Genomic DNA, 21,839 nt, shown 5'->3' on the forward strand with positions numbered 1-21,839 from the left:
GAATGATTCTCGTCTACTTCTATTACTCTAAACCTGTTTCACTGCGTACACAATGACAGTCAGAACCGTGTTCAATTCAGTTCAGTTTAGTTTATTGTCACATATACCGAGGTACAGGGAAAAGCTTTTGTTGCTGGCTTTCCAGTCAACGGAAAGGATGATTACAATCGAGCCATTTACTGTGTATAGATACTGATAAGGGAATAACGTTTAGTGCAAGGGAAAGCCAGCAAAGTTCGATCAAAGATAGCCCGAAGGTCACCAGTGAGGTAGATAGTAGTTCAGCACTGCTCTCTGGTTGTGGTAGGGTGATTCAGTTGCCTGATAACAGCTGGGAAGAAACTGTCCCTGAATCTGTGGTATGAGGTTTCACACTTTTATACCTTTTGCCTGATGTTGGAATATTCTCACCTGCTTGGATGAGTACAATTCCAAAAACATGCAACAACTCAACACCTTGCTGGATTCAATCCTGACCTTAGATTCTGTCTGTGTGGAGCTTACATGTTCTCCCTCTGACCACATTGTGTCTCCTCTGGATGCTCCAGTTTCCTCTCACATCCCAATTAAGTGAGAATTGGTAGATTAATAAACTGCTATAAATTGTCTCATGTGTTTTAATGTGTAATCGAATCTAGAGGGAGTACAGGAAAAATAAAATATAGGATGTAAATGGGTATTTGATGGTCACCTCAGACTCAGGATGCCCAAGGGTCTCCTGCTCTGTATGACAAGTGAAATCCAGGACAAAACTGTGATTCTCTTCCTGCACCAGCTTTGGCCCTTGGCTGCATTGCATGCCATCTACGGAATGCGCTGCAGTTACTCAACACCTTGTTCTTAAGGCACTTCCCAAATACACAATTTCTACCTTTATAAAAAACAAAGTGTTCAAGCACAGAACCTGAAAGTTTTGTTCCAAAGCAGCACTCCAGACTGACCTGGAAATATGTTGTTTCTCCATCATTATAATGGGTGTAATTCCTGGAATTCCTTCTCTAACAGCATTGCGAAGCAAAGAAGGACTGCAGCATCTCAGGAAGGCGTAGACGCAAGGAACTGCAGATGCTGGGATCTTGTGTAAAACACAACGTACTGAAGTAACTCAGTGGACCAGGTTTCATCTCTGGAGGACATGAATAGGCGATGTTTCCGATCGGTATCCTCATTCAGACTAAATTACCCTGAACCCAAAATGTTGCCAATCCATGTCTCCAGAGGTGCTGCCTGACCCTCTGAGTTGCTCCAGCACTTTGTGTTCTGCTTGATGAAGGTGGATCTCTCCCTACCTCTCAAGGGGAATGATGTATAAACAATGAATGTCAGCCTTACCAGTAATATCCACATCCAAAAACTCAATATAGGAAATGATTGCGTGCTATTTTAGAATCTACAGTGATTCGACATCATAATATTTTATCGATATAAGACACATGGTGGACGGAGAAATCGGCCATTCAAATCCTTTAGCCTGCTTCACCATTCAATGAGATGATACCCTAATTTTGATCTAAGCACTGCGTTCTTGTACCATCCCCACATCTCTTCATTTACTTAATATCAAACATCCAACAATTTCTGTCTCAAATGTGCTTAATGATTTAGCACCTATCTGTCAACTCAAAGTCAAATTTATTGTCATTTCAAGAGTCAAAAATCAAGTCAAGAATGTTTCATATGTCCTGAAATGGAGCAATGAAATTTTTATTTGCAGCAACTCAACAAATATCTTCTTGCGTTTGAGGCAGCAGAAGTTATGTAACGCCCTCCAGGCGCTGTAGCCAGTGCAATGTGCTGTTGTCGAGGGCCGTGAGGTCTACCCCTCCACCAGGGGGGCGGAGGACAGCGCAGTCGAAAATGCCGTGCTGCGCTGTTTGCTGGTCTGCTCCACACATGCAGGCTGCTGATGAACGCAACCCCCAACGATGCATGTTGGCGTTCAACCGGCCGACCCCTGTGCGGAGCCGGTTCAGGGCGACCCACTCTTTGCGGGGCGTGTCCGAGCCGGGTGGGGCTGTGGTGTTCGGTGCGACAGTGAATTGAGAGGTCGCGAAGTCTGTTCCCAGCTGGTTCTCCATGCTCCTAGTATGTTGAAACCGGAGCCACAAAGGGTCGCTGCATGACGGGAGAAAGGGTGATGAGATGACAGGCGTTGAGGTCCCAGTGGCTGTGAATCCTGGGCGAGGTGGTGTAAAGGATGTTTGGCGTCCGATGGGGCCTTGCACACCAGCCTATGAGTTACGAACTCTCTGCGAAGCTTGGTGGGCGTGATACCTGCGAGCACCGGCAGGAGATCCGTCGGAGTAGGGCGTAGGCAGCCGGTGATGATCCGCACGGTGTCATTGAGGGTGGCGTCTAGCTTGCTGGTATGAGCGCTGCGGCACCATGCTGGGGCGGCGTACTCAGCGGCGCTGTACACGAGTGCAAGAGCACTGGTTCCAAGAGTAGATGTCCTGGCGCCCCATGACGATCGGGCCAAGCAATGCAGGAGGTTGTTCCGTGCCGAGACTTTAGCACGGAGAGCTTCAAGGTGTTGCTTGTAGGTCAGCTGCTGATCTAGTTTCACCCCATGGTATGTAGGAAATGTGTTATAGGGTAGGGGTGACCCATTGAGGGTGACGGTTAGCTGGCGTTGAGCTTCCTTGTTGTTCAGGTGAAAGGCCATTGTGGTGGTTTTTGCCACACTCAGTTTTAGTCTCCAGGTCTTAAGGTAGCCCGCGACAAGTTCCATATCCGCCGAGAACACATCCTCAACATTTGACCATCTCCTGTCCGAGTGCAGTAGGGCCAAGTCATCTATGTATCCATACTGGCGCGAGGTCGTGCGTGGCAGATCGCTGATATAGAGGTTGAAGAGCATGGGGACCAGTACCGAGCCTTGGGTGACTCCGTTTCTGAGGCGTCGCAGTCGGCTAGATTGTCCGTCGCCGGTCTTGAGTACAAAACTGCGGTTGGCATGGATGTTGGCAAGGAGCCGCCCTAAATGACGGTCAAGGATGGTGCGGAGGAGCTTCAAGATCAGGCCCTGGTGCCACACAGTATCACAGGTAGCGGTGAGGTGCACCAGATCAGGCCCTGGCCCCACACAGTATCACAGGTAGCGGTGGGGCCCACCAGATCAGGCCCTGGCGCCACACTGTATCACAGGTAGCGGTGAGGTGCACCAGATCAGGCCCTGGTGCCACACAGTATCACAGGTAGCGGTGGGGCCCACCAGATCAGGCCCTGGTGCCACACAGTATCACAGGTAGCGGTGGGGCCCACCAGATCAGGCCCTGGTGCCACACAGTATCACAGGTAGCGGTGGGGCCCACCAGATCAGGCCCTGGTGCCACACTGTATCACAGGTAGCGGTGGTGGGGCCCACCAGTGTGATGCCCGCCTTGTCACCCTTTTCGAAAATGTCTTCGATGTCATTGGTCAGTTTGACTATTTGATGGGTGGTGCAGCGTCCACGATGAAATCCGGCTTGTTCAGCGGGTAGTTGAGGGTCAACGATTGGATGGAGCCGGGCCAGGAGAAGCTGTTCAAGGAGCTAGTTAGGGACACAGAGGAGTGAGATGGGCCGATAGTTCCTTGGGTCGTCCGCAGGCTTGTTTGGTTTTGGTAGCGCAATGACGGTGGCTTTCCCCAGACCAAGTATTTAAGACCGCAGTGTTTCAGGAATTCTGGGAGGATGTTATCAGGACCCTGAGCTTTTCCACATTTTAGTTGAGAGATGACAGAAGAAAGTTCTGCAGAGGAAAAGGGTGCTGACAGGTGCCCATCAGTGCCTGGAGCTTTCCAAAGATTAGTGGGTTCGTGTTTGACAGAATGAGTATGGTTCTTGTCCGTGTCTTTGGAGTGGCCATTGGCCAGGAACTGGTGGGCGATGGAGTTGGCCGTGACAGGGCAATGCTTTGGGCGGGTACTTCAACCGGTGAGGCGATTGAAGGTCGGGGGTGGGGGTGGGGATGAGGAGTTGGCAGAGGGCTGAGTAGGCATGGTCCAGGCTAGTGGGGGTGGGGGCGGGAAGGTTGTCGATCCAGAGGTCCACCAGACCTGTGAACTGGTCCCACCTGGCCCTGTGGAAATTCCACCTCATACCACAAATATGTAAACACAGTACTCTGCAACTCTGCAACTCTGCAACCATCATAGAACCAACATATTCCCTCTCTGATTTATTTCAATTACCAGTCCACAGTTATTGTTCCCAATCCCTGCTCCTTAGTTTTAAGTGGTAACCTTGTTTGATGCACCTGTATTCTGAAAGTCCACATGTTTTAATTCTCCTTATTCTATATTACTAGTTTCAATTTTAAAATATCTCCCAGATTTGCCACACATGATAACCCTTTCATTAATCCACATTGGTTCTGCTCGCTCCTATTATTATTTTCGAAATCCCCTGTTACCACTTCTTCAAAAATAAATTCTAGCATTCCCCCTGCTACTGACATCGCTGTAACTGGTGTGCAGTCTTCATTCTTTCCCTTCCCCTTTTCTCAAATAGTGGGGTTGCGTTTCTTACCTTTGAACCTGTGGGAACCTAAAATCCATGGAATTCTGGCAGATGACAATCACTGCTTCCTGGAGATGTGCTTTCTCCATGGTTTTATTTTTCTGAGAAAGCAAAATCAAAATATTGCCTTTATTTCTCCAAAATAACATCTCCTGTTGCAAACATCAAATCCTTTGCTGGTCTTTTGTTTTGTTTATACATTCCATAGATGTTTTATAATCCAATTTTACTTTTCATGCAATATTAGTCTCATATTTACCTTATTCTTCCTTATTAATACATGTGTTTCCTTTGCTGAATTCCAAGTATTTCCCCATCTGGAATTAAATATTTTGGCAACATTATAAAACCTAAACAGGTACTTGGATTGGAAAGGATTAGAGGGATTTGGGCCAAACGCAGGCTAGCGGGGTTAGTGTAGATGGAGTATCTTGGTCAGCATGGGCAAGTTGGGCAGAAGAGCTTGTTCCACACTGTACAACTCGAAGACTCTTATAAGCCCAATCCTTTGATCTGGTGCCAACTTTCACCAAAACTGTGCCACTTTTACAGGACTTGTTTTTGCCTATATTTTAAATGTTTAGCTGGATATGGGAGAGGAAGCTATGTAACATTAAAAAGACATCTTTAAAATACAATCCAAACAGAAAATGCTGGAAATACTCAGCAGATCAGGCAGCATCTGTGGAAAAAGGCACAATTAATGTTTCAGGTCAAATAACTTTTGACAGAACTTTAAATATATATTTTTATCCTTGATTTAAAAGAAAATCAAATTGTTCCCGTAAATCAGACTGGACTTTGTTATTGACAAGAGAGTAAACTTTAATTCTTACTTGATTTGGATTTACATACTCAATTTAAAAACTACTTTGATGAGTAAATATGCATTTTTCAGTATCCTTCAAGATTCAGCCATGGTGAATTTTAAAAACTGGAGGGGAACTTCCTGCTGTAGAAAGAAGTATTCATTTTGTTTTCTCAATGTCAGTACAACAAAGTAACTGATTGTTGACTTAGAAGAGGAAGGCTGAGGATTAAGAAACATGTTGTCAACGATGGGTTGGTGGTGTAGTAAGTCAACAACTTCAAGTTCCTGGGAGTGTATATCACTGAAGAGCTGTCCTGGACCCAGCATATTGATGCAATCATAACAAAAGCTAATCAATGCCTCTACTTCCTAAGATGATTGAGGAGATTTGGTATGTCACCAAATACTCTCTTGAACTACAAGTGTACAGCAGAGAGCATATTGACTGGTTGCATCACAGCCTGGTTCAGCAACTTGACTGTCCAGGAATGAAGAAGACAGTGAAGAAGACCTCCCCACCATCCATGGGATCGACAGGAGGTGCTGCCTCAAAAAGGTGGCCAGCATCATCAAGGACCCACACCACACTGGATATATCCCAAACCATCATACAAATCAGTCTCCATTCCAGAGACTCCATCTATTCTTCACACTGCCTCTGCAAGGACACCAGCATATTCAGGTAGCAGTGCACAACATGATTGTATTCATGTAGTCTTTTCTTTGACTGGACAGCACACAAACAAAAGTTATTTGCTGTACCTCGGAAAACATGACAATAATAAATTAAACTAAACTAAACTACAAACTCAAACTAAATTCTGAAACATTGCATTAAAGCACCTGTGATGGCAAATTTTCAACTTTTCCAGTGTCCTCATTTCCAGTTGCCATTAATATACAGGAACAGTAGGAGTGATCTTATGCAGACCCAATAGAACAGATCTTCCAGTCGTTATTTCCAGTTTAGTTGGTTGTTTATTTGTAGTTTTCCTAATTCTGCATGCAAGTTATAGCTGGTTGCTCTGTCCCTGGTCTGGTGAGAGCTGTATGATGTCCCTGGTCTGGTGAGAGCTGTATGATGTCCCTGGTCTGGTGAGAGCTGTATGATGTCCCTGGTCTGGTGAGAGCTGTATGATGCCCCTGGTCTGGTGAGAGCTGTATGATGTCCCTGGTCTGGTGAGAGCTGTATGATGTCCCTGGTCTGGTGAGAGCTGTATGATGTCCCTGGTCTGGTGAGAGCTGTATGATGCCCCTGGTCTGGTGAGAGCTGTATGATGTCCCTGGTCTGGTGAGAGCTGTATTCACCCCCTCTCCTTGTGCCTCCCTTTTCTGTCACTTATGCTGTATGGTTCTTTATGGTTTTCTATCAAACTTGCTTTACACTGCAGCTGTGATGTCCAATTAAGATGACTTCTAGTCACAAAATCAGTGTTTAGTCTAACAGCTCATAATAGTCCACCTGAATCTATCTAATGAAATCTGCAGTTACAAAACACGAACAATGATCACCCAAACCATACTCAACGTGGATCCTGAAATATTGAGCTTTGTGATATGTTCTTTTGGAATATTTGCTAATTGACAAGCTCAGTTAACGGCCCACACTGTAAGGTATATTTAAGCAAAATAATATGATATGCCAACAATAAACATAAATGGCTCCTACGGCACCATTGAACCATTGAACCATTGACCCATTGACCCATTGAACTACAAACTACCTTAGCTGTACTACGGATTTCAGGCATTGTTTTTTTTGTTGCTTTTTATTGAGTGTTGTTATTTATTGAACTTCTTTATTTTGTTAGCTTACTATATTATCTATTAACTGCTGTGTTTACAAACCTGCTGTGGTGCTGTGAGAAGTTCATTGTTATGTTTCGACACATATGACAATAAACACTCTTGACTCTTTTGACCCTATTAAATGACTCCCTCAGTTTATTTTATAGCAGCACAGTGGCACAGATGGTAGAGCTGTTGCCTCACAACACCAGAGACCCATGCTCTGTTCTGACATCATGTGCTGTCGGTGTGGAGTTTGTGCATTCTCCCTGTAACCACATGGGTTTCCTCCAGGTGCTCCAGTTTTCTTCCACATCCTAACCTTGAGTTTCTAGGTTAGTTGAGCTCTGTGGAATAGTGAAATTGTGTGGATGCGTAAGTGGAATAACATAGAACTAGTGCGAAGGGGCCCTACATGGTCGGCGCGACAGCCAATTTCCATGCTGTATCTCGGAACTAAACTAAACAATAGGCTAAATATTGCAGTTAAATTGTTTCATGAGATAACATTTATTGCATTAGGTGGAAACTATAGATGACAAATTTGGTAAATAAAGCAGCAAAGAGATATTATTGACCCATGTCTATTGCATTTGATCTCAAGTTCAACAGTTATTGTTTTGTGTCTGATGGAAACAATCATCCTGGTGCTGAATCCTGGGTCAACATCACCAACTATTGTCTTGATATCACTCACATTAACTTATATTTGTACTGTGCAAAGTTGCTAAAATTCTGCCTGTAAAATGTGTAATAATTGAAATGTATACATTTGAAATGATGAAATAAACTCTGGAGGTGTCCAACAAGTTCATCACTTTTGAGATGTTCCTTGAGTCTTACTTTAAAATTTTAATTTTACCCTAAATGGAAAACTATATTTTCTCTTTATAGATGCATATGGCCAGTTCCACTCCCTGGTGTTTTTGTTTGTGTTTTATATATATATCAGATTCATATTTTAACCAATAAAGATGTTTTAACTTTAAAACCTGAATTTCTGGCTAATACAGATGATGATGGCAATGGAATGCAAGGAGACATGAAGTTTAGTGGTGTCTTACCGATGCTCATATTCTTCACTACATTATTTTTTCCCCTTTTTAGTGCAGACATTGGCTTTTTTTTTCAAAAGCCCAATATAGAGGCTTTTAGTCGAAAGGCCTGGAGAGAGTGAATGTGGAGGATGTATACACTAGTGGGAGAGTCTAAGACCAGAAGCCATAGCCTCAGAATAAAAGGGCATATCTTTAGAAAATAGATGAGGAGAAAAGTCATTAGTCAGATGGTGGTGAATCTATGGAATTCATTGCCACACATGACTGTGGAGGTGCATTTTTAAGGCAGAGATTGACAGATTCTTGAATCATAAAGATGTCAGGGGTTATGGGGAGAAAGCAGGAGAATGGGGTTGAGAGGGAAAGATAGATCACCCATGATTAGAGTAGACTTGGTGGAGTAGACTTGATGGACCAAGTGACCTAATTCTGCCTCGAAAATCACTATTTTACAAGATCCTGTTTAAATGCTCTGATAAAGAAAAATGCACTAACAGAGTTTCAATAGAATGTAACTCACCAATTAGTTGTGGGAGAAAGGTCACTATTTGCATTCAAGTTCCACTAAACATTGGCGTTGAATCAAAAAGGACATCTCCTGTACCCCGCCTTCTGACAACGAAGTAGAGGGCTACTGTGCAATGTCAATGTGACAAAGTTATTTAAAGTATAATGAACACAAATGCATCTCGGCTCGTGGAGAAGCTTCTATTAGTTATTCATTTCGTTATCCCGTGAAATGTACTCTGCTGACATTTACCGATCTGTGTGCTTGTTTTTTTCCTCCCCAGGTCAATGTAAAACACAGTTGAAACACTGGTCATACAATTTGTTGAAACATTTAATAAAAACATGTTGCTTCTTTTTTTTTCTTTGCCTGTCATCAGTTCACGTTAGTAGGTGGGAGAGGACACTCTCCGGAACACACAAACAACTTAGAGGTCGAGCTTCTTGGAACATGCTTGGGAAACGAATAATAATTTAAAAAAACACCGCGTGCATGGTTCAGAACACTTTGTTTTTACCCCTGTAACTGTAATTAATATCACACCATCAACAAGGAGTATTAAATATATGCATGGATTTTTGACTATATATGTTCAACCCTTGACTTGCTGGCAATGTTAGAATCCTGTAGACTGATTAGTTTTTGGTTCATATTATCTGCAGTGACATTGACAGGATGGCTTCAGGTAACATATCCCGGTTTATATGAAACTTGTGCTGAATTTCACTCATTTATTTTCCATCAAACTTAGCAAACTTACTTTTGTGCATTATCTTTCGATGATTGCCCTTTTCAACTATTCCAAATTATCCGTTTACTTCACAGATGATTCTGTCAATATATGTCATATTTTTGTCGTCTTCAGTGGAAGTAGCAGACTTCGGACAGTCGGGAATGAACGTTGGCATCTTTCTTTACAGAGCATTTGGCATTATTCTCGAATTGTTCAATAAGCTGTTTAAATTGTACATGGATAGGAAAGGTTGCGAGGGATTATGGGCCATGTGCGGGCAAATGGGACTGGCTTAGATGGGCGTCTTGGTCGGCATAGACCAGTTGAGCCGAAGGGCCTTTGTCCGTGCTGCATGACTAATGCATCACTAATATTTCTGCTTTACAACATTGTTATTTTTAGCAACACTCGATGTGTCAAAGTAGTGCAATTGGACAAACTGTAAGTGCTTTTGAAGTTAACCATGATATGTGATCGTTATCTTTTTCTTTGCAAACTCCATTTTTAAGCGCATACTTTTTTTAATCTTTTCTGAACTTAAGCTATTGGATAACTTTGACAATACCAGGCATCATACATGCCTCTTCCCTTTGTTTTTGACTTCTTCCCGCAACTGTGCCGCATTTATTTCAGGTTGGCTTATCACGGTTTTCCCTCCCTCGCCAGGTTTGTCACTGTGCCCCGTTGTTTTGGTCTTGATGTTGGTCTCCATGCAATGCCCCAGGGATCTGGAAGCGTTCCCGTTGCTGCCTCTGTCTGATCTGTTCGCCAAGGCCGTGCATCGCGCACAGCGCCTGCACGTCGTTGCTGCAGAGACCTGCAAAGATTTCGTACGTAGCCAGACCTAAACACAACTTCTTAGAAAAACCAAATTAACTTGTTCGCTTGTAGTACAAACATGCATATCTGTTTTTTAATTCCAACAGGAACGAAAATACATCCCGGAAGAGCAGCGCCATTCCCATAAGAGTTCGCCTTCTGCTTTTTGTCAGTCTGAGACTATCCCGGCGCCTACTGGCAAGGAAGACGCCCAACAACGATCGGTAGCTTTTAAAACATAATTCATACAAAGTCAATCAAAAAATATCTTCAGCTTTACTTTTCACACAGCTCGTTGGCTCCTCAGCTGAAGGTTCCCGAGCCCAATAGGAACATGTGCAGAACATGCCCCTAAAGCAAAATATATCATCTAAATAACAAGCCCAAATAATATATTTGCCATCTTCTGGCTCGGGTTTTCACAGTGTGTGTGTCTAACTTTGTCTTACATTGACTCCAGGGTCGAAAACTAACTCTGAAGTAAGAACTAGAGGATGTTGTAGATTCTTGGTCGATGTGGTGGGTGTATGGACTTCACACAAAGGGTGGTGGGTGTATGGAACGAGCTGCCAGATGAATAGTTGAGGCAGGGACTATCCCAACATTTAAGAAACAGTTAGACAGCTACATGGATAGGACAGGTTTGGAGGGATATTGACCAAACGCGGGCAGGTGGGACTAGTGCAGATGGGACATGTTTGGCCGGTGTGGGCAAGTTGGGCCGAAGGGCCTTTTCCACACTGTATCGCTCTATGACTCTATGATTATGTGCTGAGAGTGAAACACAGATTGCTCTCACCTGGTGCTGTTTGACGCTGCATTTCCAGCATTTCCAGCTTTATTTCAGCTTTCCAGCATCTGTAGTCTCTTTTTTAAAATTTCTTTTCCATAAAGACAACTCTAGCCATAGCTATGTTTTATCTGGAGAACCTGTCCACACCAACAAATTGGCGATTCTGACCGCAATGTAGGTGCTAATACAGCTAATACAGTCCGATGTGCGGGAGGCGGTGGCGTTTTCGGGGATGAATATTTAACTTGTTTCTTGCATAGTCAAATTGTGGTATTTGAAAGGGAGACAAAACACCGATCTTGTAACTGGAATCGTTATTTACGCGCTGTTCTCCCTTCCGTAGGATAAGGACCTGCTGTTGTACTCGCTGCTTCTCATTCAGTCCTGGCTCAATCCAATCCAGAACTGTCGGACTTTCAGCACTTCGGACAGAGTCTATGACAAATTAAGGGACCTAGAAGAAGGCATCTATGCTCTGATGAAAGTAAGCGTGCACGATTACCAGTATCACATAGATATGCACCCAATTACCGACAGACACAGCAGGGTTTTCGGATTAAATGTTAAGCGCGATAAACCATCAGCTCTCTATGAGACGGAGTAATGATGACAACGATGTAACTACCCCATTATTACCAAATCTGGGCCATTAATAAAATTTCATATGATATGATATGATATGCATATCATATATCATATATATCATATCATATCATATACAGCCGGAAACAGGCCTTTTCGGCCCTCCAAGTCCGTGCCGCCCAGCGATCCCCGCACATTAACACTATCCTACACCCACTAGGGACAATTTTTACATTTACCCAGCCAATTAACCTACATACCTGTACGTCTTTGGAGTGTGGGAGGAAACCGAAGATCTCGGAGAAAACCCACGCAGGTCACGGGGAGAACGTACAAACTCCTTACAGTACAGCACCCGTAGTCAGGATCGAACTTGAGTCTCCGGCGCTGCATTCGCTGTAAAGCAGCAACTCTACCGCTGCGCTACCGTGCCGCCCATATACATAGGTGTTTGCATTTCTTTACAGCCTATCCCTTCACAATTAAGATTAATTTACACCAACAACGGCAAATGTGTCGATCTGTCTGCTAGTCCCATTGTGAAATACCATGAAAACCTTATCTTTAATTGACTGAGCTATGCGAATTTGTAATTGTTACTTAACAAATTTCCTGAATGCAAAATGCTCGAAATAAATATTGTTATGTAAATGCGTGACTTGTTGCACAAATAGCTAAAATATAAGGGACATTGAGACAGAAAGATGCAGCTTTAAAATACATCTACTCATATTTTATATTTTACTTTAATTAAATGTAATTATTCCAAACTTTATTTAGCGCCCACATAAATTAAAATAGTCTATTACAATTTACAGTCTTTGATCATTTTTTGGTAAGATTAGCTGCTCGAACGCATTGATGATTTGTGCTGGGTGCAGGAATCTCTTTGCTGGAAGCTAACGTAGCCTGGCATCAGAAAGGGCATTTTCCCATCAGTGGTGGTGCAGCGGTAGAGTTGCTACCTCATAGCGCAGGCACGGGTTCCATCCTGACTACCGGCGATGTCTGTATGGAGTTTGTAGGTTCTCCCCGTGACCGCGTGGGTTTTGTCCGGGATCACCGGTTTCCTCCCACACTCGAAATGTGTACAGCCTCGTGTGTGTCGGATAGTGTTGGTGTTCGGGGATCGCTGGTAGGCTAGGACTCAGTTGGCCGAAGGGCCTGTTTCCGAGCAGTATCTCGAAACTAAACTAAAAAGAGGAAGGTTTCATTGTAAGACATTGGGGAAAGTTTTGGTTCGCTGTTTAATGCAACATCGCATTTATTTTCCCTTTAGCTTATTTGCCCAAATTTTGCAAGGGCTCTAGAACTTCGAAAGGAGGTGATTTTTAATTTGTAGTTGGTTAATAGAGAGAGACAATATATATCACTGATGGGAAAAATGACCGAGGCAAATTTACAGGTTGACAGGTTGTCCATATTAATTCAGAAATAATTGGTAACTGGTCAGCAAGCTGTTGGACTGGTTTTGAGAATTAAGTAAATCAGCGAATAGATAATCAAATCTGTGCAGCCGAGGTAAATGTTAAAAAAATATTTGACGGGTCACAAATATGAACGCGCATTAAAAAAATTCTAGCTCATTAAAGTTATTATCCAGCAACAATAAGTAAAATACAACAATAAAGAGGAAGATAGTTTGACTAGAGTAGCCGTTAGTGAAATTTTAAATATTCCTTTCTGTGTTGTATAATCTTCTTGAGGTTTTTCTTACAAACATTTTACCATTGCTGGTGACGCAACTTTGAATAAACTTCCTCAAAACTGAAATGAGGAGCTGTATATACATATATATATATATATATATATATATATATATATATATATATATATATATATAAAGGTATTTACTTTCTTCGGCAAAGAGATAAGATTTTTAAAAGATTAATTTGACCAAAGAGTCAGTTTGGTATTGAGAATAATTAATTTTCATGATTCAAGCGATCTCAAGGGTTGTATTGTCATATGTCCGGAAACGTGTGTGTGTGTGTGTGTGTGTGTGTGTGTGTGTGTGTGTGTGTGTGTATATATATATATATATATCAGACAAATAAACAAATTTATTTATTGACAAATAATGAATAATGATGCAGTCAAAATTAATGACCCCAAGTGTATCTAGTTGGGAGCCTATTTGTAGCGTTTCATAGCCTGTTGGCGGGAGAAAGCCGCTCTTGAACCTGGGTGTTACAGTTTTCAGACTCCTATACCTTCTTCCCAGTGGTAGGAGTGAAATGGTCTGTACAGCAGTGACCGCTCACATGCAACACTCCTATTCTCAAAGACTTGTAACCCAGCACGTATTTTCTGGTTGCAAAAGCTTTAACCATAAAGGTTGCTAATATATGGGTTGGGGAGATGGGGGGGGGGGGGGGGGGGGGAGGTAAGAGGGAAGTAGAAATCTCAAGCATAAACATTTGGGACGTTTCTGGTCGGGACCCTTCTTCAGTTCCGACCCGAAACGTCACCAATCCATGTTCTCCAGAGACGCTGCCTGGCTCGCTGAGTTACTCCAGCGCTTTGTGCTGTTTTCTGCAAACAGCTTCTGCAGTTTCTTGTGTCCACATAGAAACAACATTGGTTAGCTTGAGAATAATTCAAAGATAACAATGGGGAAATTGAAGAGAAAATGAACATGTTATTAAGAGATTAAATAAGCAGAAGAAATTTACAATTAAAATTGTGCAAACAATGAATCTATAAGTTTGGATAGATATTGTTTTTGTTTTCTATGTTTCTGTATGTTTATATACAAACAGGGCTTAGCCATAGGATTAGTTTCCAAGGATACCCAGCCTCCAATACAAAGACATGAATTTATGTGTAGCACTGAACCTTTTAATATTCATTGATGCACCAGATTTTTTATCTAGCAGGTGGGACAATATTAGTTTCAAAATGCTTAGGCAATATCAGAAGCCATGATTTCAAAGTAACCTTTCGTCTAAACCTTCAGTTTTCATAATATTCTTGAGCATCACTCCATTTGCCTAATATGTACAAGACTATTTCACAAGGTGTTTTTGTTTTACTTTTATATGTATTTGTCTAACATTGGCAGCAGAGCAAAAATCAGTGTTTTCATATGAATGAACCATGTAATATTTTGAGAATTTTAATGCATAATATGAATTGATGTAGTGTACAATATAATGTAATTTTTACAAGTCAAAAGAGCACAGACAAAACACAGCTACTATGACTGTATTATTTACTAACCAATGTTTTGCTCTGAAAAATGTTCCCTGTGTGGAATTACGAGTAAACTGTAATCATTCTGTAACTTTCCAGGCTCTAGAAGATGGAGGCTCTTCACAAGGTTTTGCCTGGCTGAAGTTTTCCTATGACAGGTTCAATGGAGACTTAAGTGAAGAAGCTTTGATGAAAAACTATGGCCTCCTGGCTTGTTTTAAGAAGGATATGCACAAAGTTGAAACCTACCTGAAAGTTATGAATTGCAAACGTTTTGCAGAGAGTAACTGTACTGTGTAGTGTAAGGTTATAAACAAAATCAGTGAGGAAAACTCAAATAAAGACACACAAAATGTTACAGAGCTTGTCTTAAAATGATTATTAAAAAAATCTATATCTATATGTTCTATAACCCACTGAACTCTAACTGTGTATAACTGTAGAAATATAATATATTTTCTGTATCTGTATATTTTCCTCAATTGTGATTTATTGTAAGTCACAACAAATATTTATGATCTTGCGATTTCAATAAACTATTTTATTGAATTGCTAACAAGTACCTCATTACTTTATTTTTGAAAATAAATCTGTTACGGATATAATCATCTTGGAGAATAGAAATCTTAGTTTAGTTTAGTTTAGTTTATTGTCATGCGTACCAAGATACAGTGAAAAGCTTTTTGTTGCATGCTAACCATTCAGTGGAAAGACTTTACATGATCACAATAAAGCAGTCCACAATGTACAGATAAATGATAAAGGGAATAACATTTAATGGCAAAAGTCCAGTAAAGTCTATTTAAAGATAGTCCAAGGATCTCCAACTATGTAGATAGTAGTTCAGGACCGTTCTCCAATGGATGGTTCTGTTTCCTGTTAACAACCAGGAAGTAACTGTCCCTGAATCGGGAAATATGCATTTCACACTTCTGTATCTCTTGCCTGATGGGAGCAGGGAGAAGAGGGTGTCCAGGGTGGGACTCGTCCTTGATTATGCTGATCGTCTTGATGAGGCAGCGTGAAGTGCAGATGGAGTTGATGGATGGAAGATTGGTTTGTGTGATGGTCTGGGCTGTGTCCACAATTCTCTCCAATTCCTTGCAGTCTTGGATGGAGCTTTTCCCAAATCATGCTGTGATACATCCTGATAAAATCCTTTCCTTGGCACATCTGCAGATGTTGGTGAGAGTTGTTGGAGACATATTGACCTTCCTAATGAGGAAGTAGAGACGTTGGTGTGCTTTCTTGGTCATTTGCTTCGATATGGCTAATCCAAGACAGGTTGCCGGTGGTATTTACTCCTAGGAACCTGAAGCTTGAAGCTTTCAACCATCCCTACTTCAGCACTGTCAATGTATATCAATGTATGTGTATCGCTTCACTTCCTGAAGTCGATCACAATCTCCTTTGTCTTGCTGATGTTGAGAGAAAGATTGTTGTCTTTCACCAGGTCATGAGGTTCTCAATCTCCTTCCTGTATTCCGTCTCATTATTATTTCATATCTGCCCATGTTCAGTGGTGTCATCCACAAATTTGTAAATTGAATTGGATTTGTACTTGGCTGCACAGTCATGGGTGGATAAGGAGTAAAGAAGGGTGCTGAGAACGCATTCTTGTGGAGCACCAATGTTAAGGACTATTATAGAGCATGATTTGTCCCCTATTGTCACGGAATGTGGTCTGTTGGTCAGGAAGTCGAGGATCCAGTTGCAGAGATAGGTGCTGACTCCAAGTTCCCCAAATTTGGTGATGAGCTTGGATGCGGTAATGGTAATAAAGGCAGAGCTGCAATCTATAAAGGGAAGTCTGACGTAGGTTCTCTCTCATCCAGGTGTTCCAGGAATGAATGTCACTATCGGAGCAAACATGGTGGGCCAAAGGGCCTGTTTCCATGCTGTATCTCTAAAGCCTAAAGTCTAAAGTCTAAAATAATTAGTGATTTACTGAGACATACTCACTGTTCCAAAATGAAAGGTTACATAATTATCATTATAATCCACTATTTTTGTTTTGTTCACAATGGTTCAAATAAATATTCACCAAAAGATTGATAAATTGAGCAAAAGAAGAAGTAATTTCTTTGATCACTTTTCAACCACAGCTATTTTGCCTTTTCAACCTTTCAACTGGCAAAGAACATATATGCCATTATATAAATGTATTTGTCTCCAGGATAGAACATAGAACATAGAAAACTATCGCATTGGAGCAGACCTTTCAGCCTACAATATCTGCGCCAAACATGATCCAAAAATGAATGCCAGTTCTAAACCACCAAAATGAGCTTGATGATTGTGCCACACGATATGATAGTGTGCCCTCAAAGGTGGGATTTTGTCTTCCAGGGCCTCACTCTTATCAATAGATCAGAATCAGATGTATGTGCAGCAGATAGATTGATGCAGATGAGGTTGTCAAACTTATCCTTTTTGTTGCTTCACTCATTAAGATTCAGTATCTATTCTATCTCCTTCACTGAAGGTGTGACCAAGCCACTCTTAATTGAATCCCCTATCCAGAATCCATTCTATGTTCACATTACTTTCAGTGCTCAACATAGAAAATTCAACAACTGAGGGAGGAGAGAATGTAGTAATCTACCCATGCCCCATGTTGACCTGATACCATATGCTAATCCCTGAGGCCTGTACATTTCTTGTGGGTCTGTCTTGCTGGTGGGGATAGGACATCGGCAAGAATAGTGATGCAGCAAGCTGATGATGCCTTGCCTGTAACAAATGATTCTGGGTGTCCACCTTATGAGTTTGTTGCATTGCTCATATGTTTCATTGCTGTTCCAAAATGCACCCCAGCCCTCAGGTGTCTGTGGCAAAGGTTTTGCCATGTCAATATTGCATGCCAAAGATAATGCCAGGTAATCTGCTCTATTTAACATAGTGGCTATGTACAATTCAGTAGCTTGTCATGCCAATTTTATAACGCATTTAATAAAGATAGCAGATCTCCTTTCCTGAAATAGCAGATTATAAACTAGTTTGCTTAATGTGAAGAGCCATGCAGGACTATTTGGAAGTGTTTATTTCAATGTTGGGCTTAACTCTGTTTAGCTAATATTCATATTAATCTAAAGTACTCTATGGTATGCAAAGGCATCTGTCTTTGTGTTGACACTTTCTGCAAACTTCATTCACATTAAAGAATTTAATTCCTTTCAAAAAAATATAGTTGTTATTTGACAGATTGTAGCATATTTCTTCATGTGAAGATCAATTATTGAGCAATTTATCTCATTGCTAGATTTAACGCTGTTTTCTGCTGCGTCTACCAACTCCTCATTTACTTCCTCCCCTATCATGCTTGAAGCTGAGTTGCTAATCCTGCCCCCTTTTCAACCATATGAAGCAACATCATAATCCCATATTTTAACATGTTCAGCTGCCTTGACGGTAGGACTGGCCCCATAGTAGAAGTGTCCATGTCGCTGGGCTGGAAACTAGAAGTGTCCTGAGCTAATTCTGCTACCACCATCATCTTTTGTACAAGTGATGGCTTCCACTGATTGTCGCTGGAAGCTTGTGTCCTTTTCAGGACGGACGATGACAGTGATGTTACTTTTATAACATGGACGATGGACACGAAAGAAAGAAGAAGAATGGAAGGACTGTTTGCACTAAAATTGATGCATTTTAGCCTTCCAATCCTCCCTTGTGCCTTTACTTGCTTATGTCTACTCTGACTATTGAAATGACTTAGCATTCTTCTATCTTTAACTATATTTCTGCACTGTGCCCCATTCCCTCCACAGCAGCACAAACAAACATCCCCTAAATGATGTTTTTCCCATTCTAATTCAGATGCAATCTGTCCTGTTCACACTTGTCCCGTCTTCTTCAGAAATGGACCAAATGATCTAAAAAAGGTAAGCCTTCCCTCTATCATCCCTTTTACCACACATTCCTCTGACCTATCCTGTTATTCTTTAACTCACTGGTACATGGCAATAGAAATAATTCCAGATTAAAACCTTAGAGATCTTGTTGTTTAATCCATGATCTATCGCTTTAAAGTTGTGCTACAGTTCGTCATTGCTCGTTCCATTGGGCATTTGTACTAATGTGGACCAGGATCTCTGGCTATTTTCATTCCCCCAATTCCCCCTTGCTTGGCACCAGGGAGACTATAACAGGTATAACAGGTATAACAGAGCTTATTTGTCGTTCGGCACCGAAGTACCGAACGAAACTACATAGCAGTCATAGAAAAAAAGAACACAAGACACATAACCCCAACACAAACGTCCATCACAGTGACTCCAAACACCCCCTCACTGTGATGGAGGCAACAAAACTTCCACTCTCTTCCCACGCCCACGGACAGACAGCTCGTCCCCGACCGACCCGCACAGTAACATTCATTCATTTCCTCAGGGGCCACAGAGAGGCCTACTACTCCCCTTACAAGCAAATCTATAACTACAGCTCTCTTTGTCAACAGCATTCTGAGCTCAGAATGCTGGCCATGATCCCACAAACCTGGCTGTTGCTGCTTCATTCAGGGAGGTGAGTCCGTCGTCGTCCCCCCCCCCCCCCCAACAACTGCATCCGATGTGGTGTATCTGAGAGAGGAAGGGCCACAGGGGACATCCCCTGGAGATAGGATACGATGGGCGAGGAGCGAGGCCAGTAGTAGAAGAGATGGAACCGGGATCTGGCCGACCACACCTTCGAGGTCGGCTGTGGGAGGCGCCACACCGGGCACAAAGGTGGACGGGCGAGGAGAGGGACGTTGGTTCTCAGGTCAGTACAAGGAAGGTGACGGCGGGAGACCCACTGCAGTCTAGGGCTTGCCAGAAACGGGCACCGCTCATAAGAACTGCATCGTGGACTGGACTTGAAATGGCACCATAATATGGTGGCCCTTGCATGCGGGGGTCAGGAGACTATTTCTACACACTTGCTTATTGGGGATCAGGGGTAAGGCAATACTCTGCTAGACTGCTTTTAAGAAAATAATTTCATTGTGTGTTTGCACTTCGCGCATGTGACAATAAAAGCACCATTGAACAATTGATATCTGCTCCCCACAGAATCAAATCCCCAGTCCATTCTCCAGGTGCTTTCCCTGCCAACCCGTTCTGTGCAACAAAACTAACATTGATGCCACTGTTATTGTTTACTGTGGCTACTGTTTACTTTTACTTCAGTGAAAGAAAGCAGCTAAAAATCGAGTACTCAACGAGGTGGCCATAAAAATCATGGATGCATTTTCCAATGTTCTATAGACTCTGAATCAGTTCCTGTGGACTGGAGGGTAGCTTATGTAACCACACCTTTTAAGAAAGGAGGGCGAGAGAAAACAGGGAATTATAGACCAGTTAGCCTGACATCGGTAGTGGGGAAGATGCTTAAGTTGATTATTATAGGTGTAATAGCAGTGCATTTGTAAAGCAGTGACAGGATCCATCAAAGTCAGCATGGATTTATGAAGGGAAAACCATGCTTGACTAAATTTCTGGAATTTTTGAAGATATAACAAGTAGAATGGATAAGCGATGTGGTGTATCTGAACTTTCAAAAAGCCTTTGACGAGGTCCCACACAAGAGATTAGTGAGCAAAATTAGACCACATGGTATTGGGGGTAGGGTATTGACATGGATAGAGAACTGATTGGCAGACAGGAAACAAAGATTAGGAATTAACGGGTCCTTTTCAGAACGGCATGCAGTGACTAGTGGGGTGCCACAAGGCTCATTGTTGAGAACCCAGTTATGTACAATTTATATTAACGATTTAGACGATGGAATTAAATGTAACATCTCCAGGTTTGCGGATGACTCAAAGCTGGGTGGCAGTGTGAGCTGCAATGAGGATGCTATGAGGCTGCAGGATGATGTGGTTAGAAACATAGAAACATAGAAAGTAGGTGCAGGAGTATGCCATTCGGCCCTTCGAGCCTGCACCACCATTCAATATGATCATGGCTGATCATTCAACTCAGTATCCCGTACCTGCCTTCTCTCCATAGCCCCTGATCCCTTTAGCCACAAGGGCCACATCTAGCTCCCTCTTAAATATAGCCAATGAACTGGCCTCAACTACCTTCTGTGGCAAAGCATTCCACAGATTCACCACTGTCTGTGTTAGGTTGGGTGCATGGGCAGATGCATGGCAGATTATTATAATGTGGATAAATGTGAGGTTATTCACTTTGGTGGCAAGAACAAGAAGGCAGATTATTATCTGAATGGTGTCAGGTTAGGAAAAGGGGAGGTGCAATGAGACCTGGGTGTCCTTGTACATCAGTCACTGAAAGTAAGCATGCAGGAACAGCAGGTAGTGAAGAATGCAAATGGCATGTGGCATTCAAAGCGAGAGGATTTGAGTGTTGGAGCAAGGAGGTCCTACTGCAGTTGTACAGGGCCCTGGTGAGACCGCACCTGGAGTATTGTGTGCAGGTTTGGCTTCCTAATTTGAGGAAGGACATTGTTGCTATTAACGGAGTGCAGCATAATTTCACCAGTTTAATTCCCGGGATGGCAGGACTCACATATAATGAAAGAATAGACCGACTGAGCTTATATTCACTGGAATTGAGAAGGATTAGAGGGGATCTTGTAGAAACATATAAAATTCTTATGGGATTGAACAGGCTAGGTGCAAGACAAAACGTTCCCGATGTTGGGGGAGTCCAGGACTAGGGGTCACAGTTCAAGAATAAGGGGTAGGCCATTTAGGACTGAAATGAGGAAAAACTTTTTCACCCAGAGAGTTGTGAATCTGTGGAATTCTCTGCCTCAGAAGGCAATGGAGGCCAATTCACTGGATATTTTCAAGAGAGAGTTAGATTTAGCTCTAAGGGCTAACGGAATCAAGGGATAAGGGGAAACAGCTGGAACGTTGTACTGATTCTGCGAGCTCGAAGAGCCGAATGGCCAACTCCTGCACCTACTTTCTGTTTCTAAAAGATAGAAAATCCATTGCCACACCTGGATGTGCCTCCTTTTTTCTTCCCTCCTTCCCTCCCTCCCTCCTCCCTTCCCTACCTCCCTTCCCTACCTCCCTCCCTCCTCCCTTCCCTACCTC

At 42.4% G+C, this 21,839-nt stretch overlaps 1 protein-coding gene across 1 annotated transcript; it reads left to right on the forward strand.

The window, feature by feature from the left end:
* The first annotated feature begins 2,983 nt into the window (after positions 1-2,983).
* LOC144607742 (somatotropin) lies at positions 2,984-15,091 on the forward strand. Its single transcript, XM_078424781.1, has 5 exons — positions 2,984-3,047; positions 10,036-10,232; positions 10,329-10,445; positions 11,358-11,498; positions 14,891-15,091. The coding sequence occupies exons 1-5, from the start codon at positions 2,984-2,986 to the stop codon at positions 15,089-15,091; spliced, it is 720 nt and encodes a 239-aa protein (XP_078280907.1).
* The last annotated feature ends 6,748 nt before the right edge of the window (positions 15,092-21,839 follow it).

This window comes from Rhinoraja longicauda, chromosome 29, assembly GCF_053455715.1.
Source record: "Rhinoraja longicauda isolate Sanriku21f chromosome 29, sRhiLon1.1, whole genome shotgun sequence".
NCBI lineage: Eukaryota > Metazoa > Chordata > Chondrichthyes > Rajiformes > Arhynchobatidae > Rhinoraja > Rhinoraja longicauda.

Excerpts from the sequence above, each read along its gene's own strand:
- LOC144607742 (XM_078424781.1), top strand. The coding sequence starts at position 2,984 with ATGACGGTCAAGGATGGTGCGGAGGAGCTTCAAGATCAGGCCCTGGTG. Across the intron at positions 3,048-10,035 it reads GGTGCCACACAGTATCACAG|GTTGGCTTATCACGGTTTTC; the intron begins GTAGCGGTGAGG and ends CATTTATTTCAG. Across the intron at positions 10,446-11,357 it reads AAGACGCCCAACAACGATCG|GATAAGGACCTGCTGTTGTA; the intron begins GTAGCTTTTAAA and ends TCCCTTCCGTAG.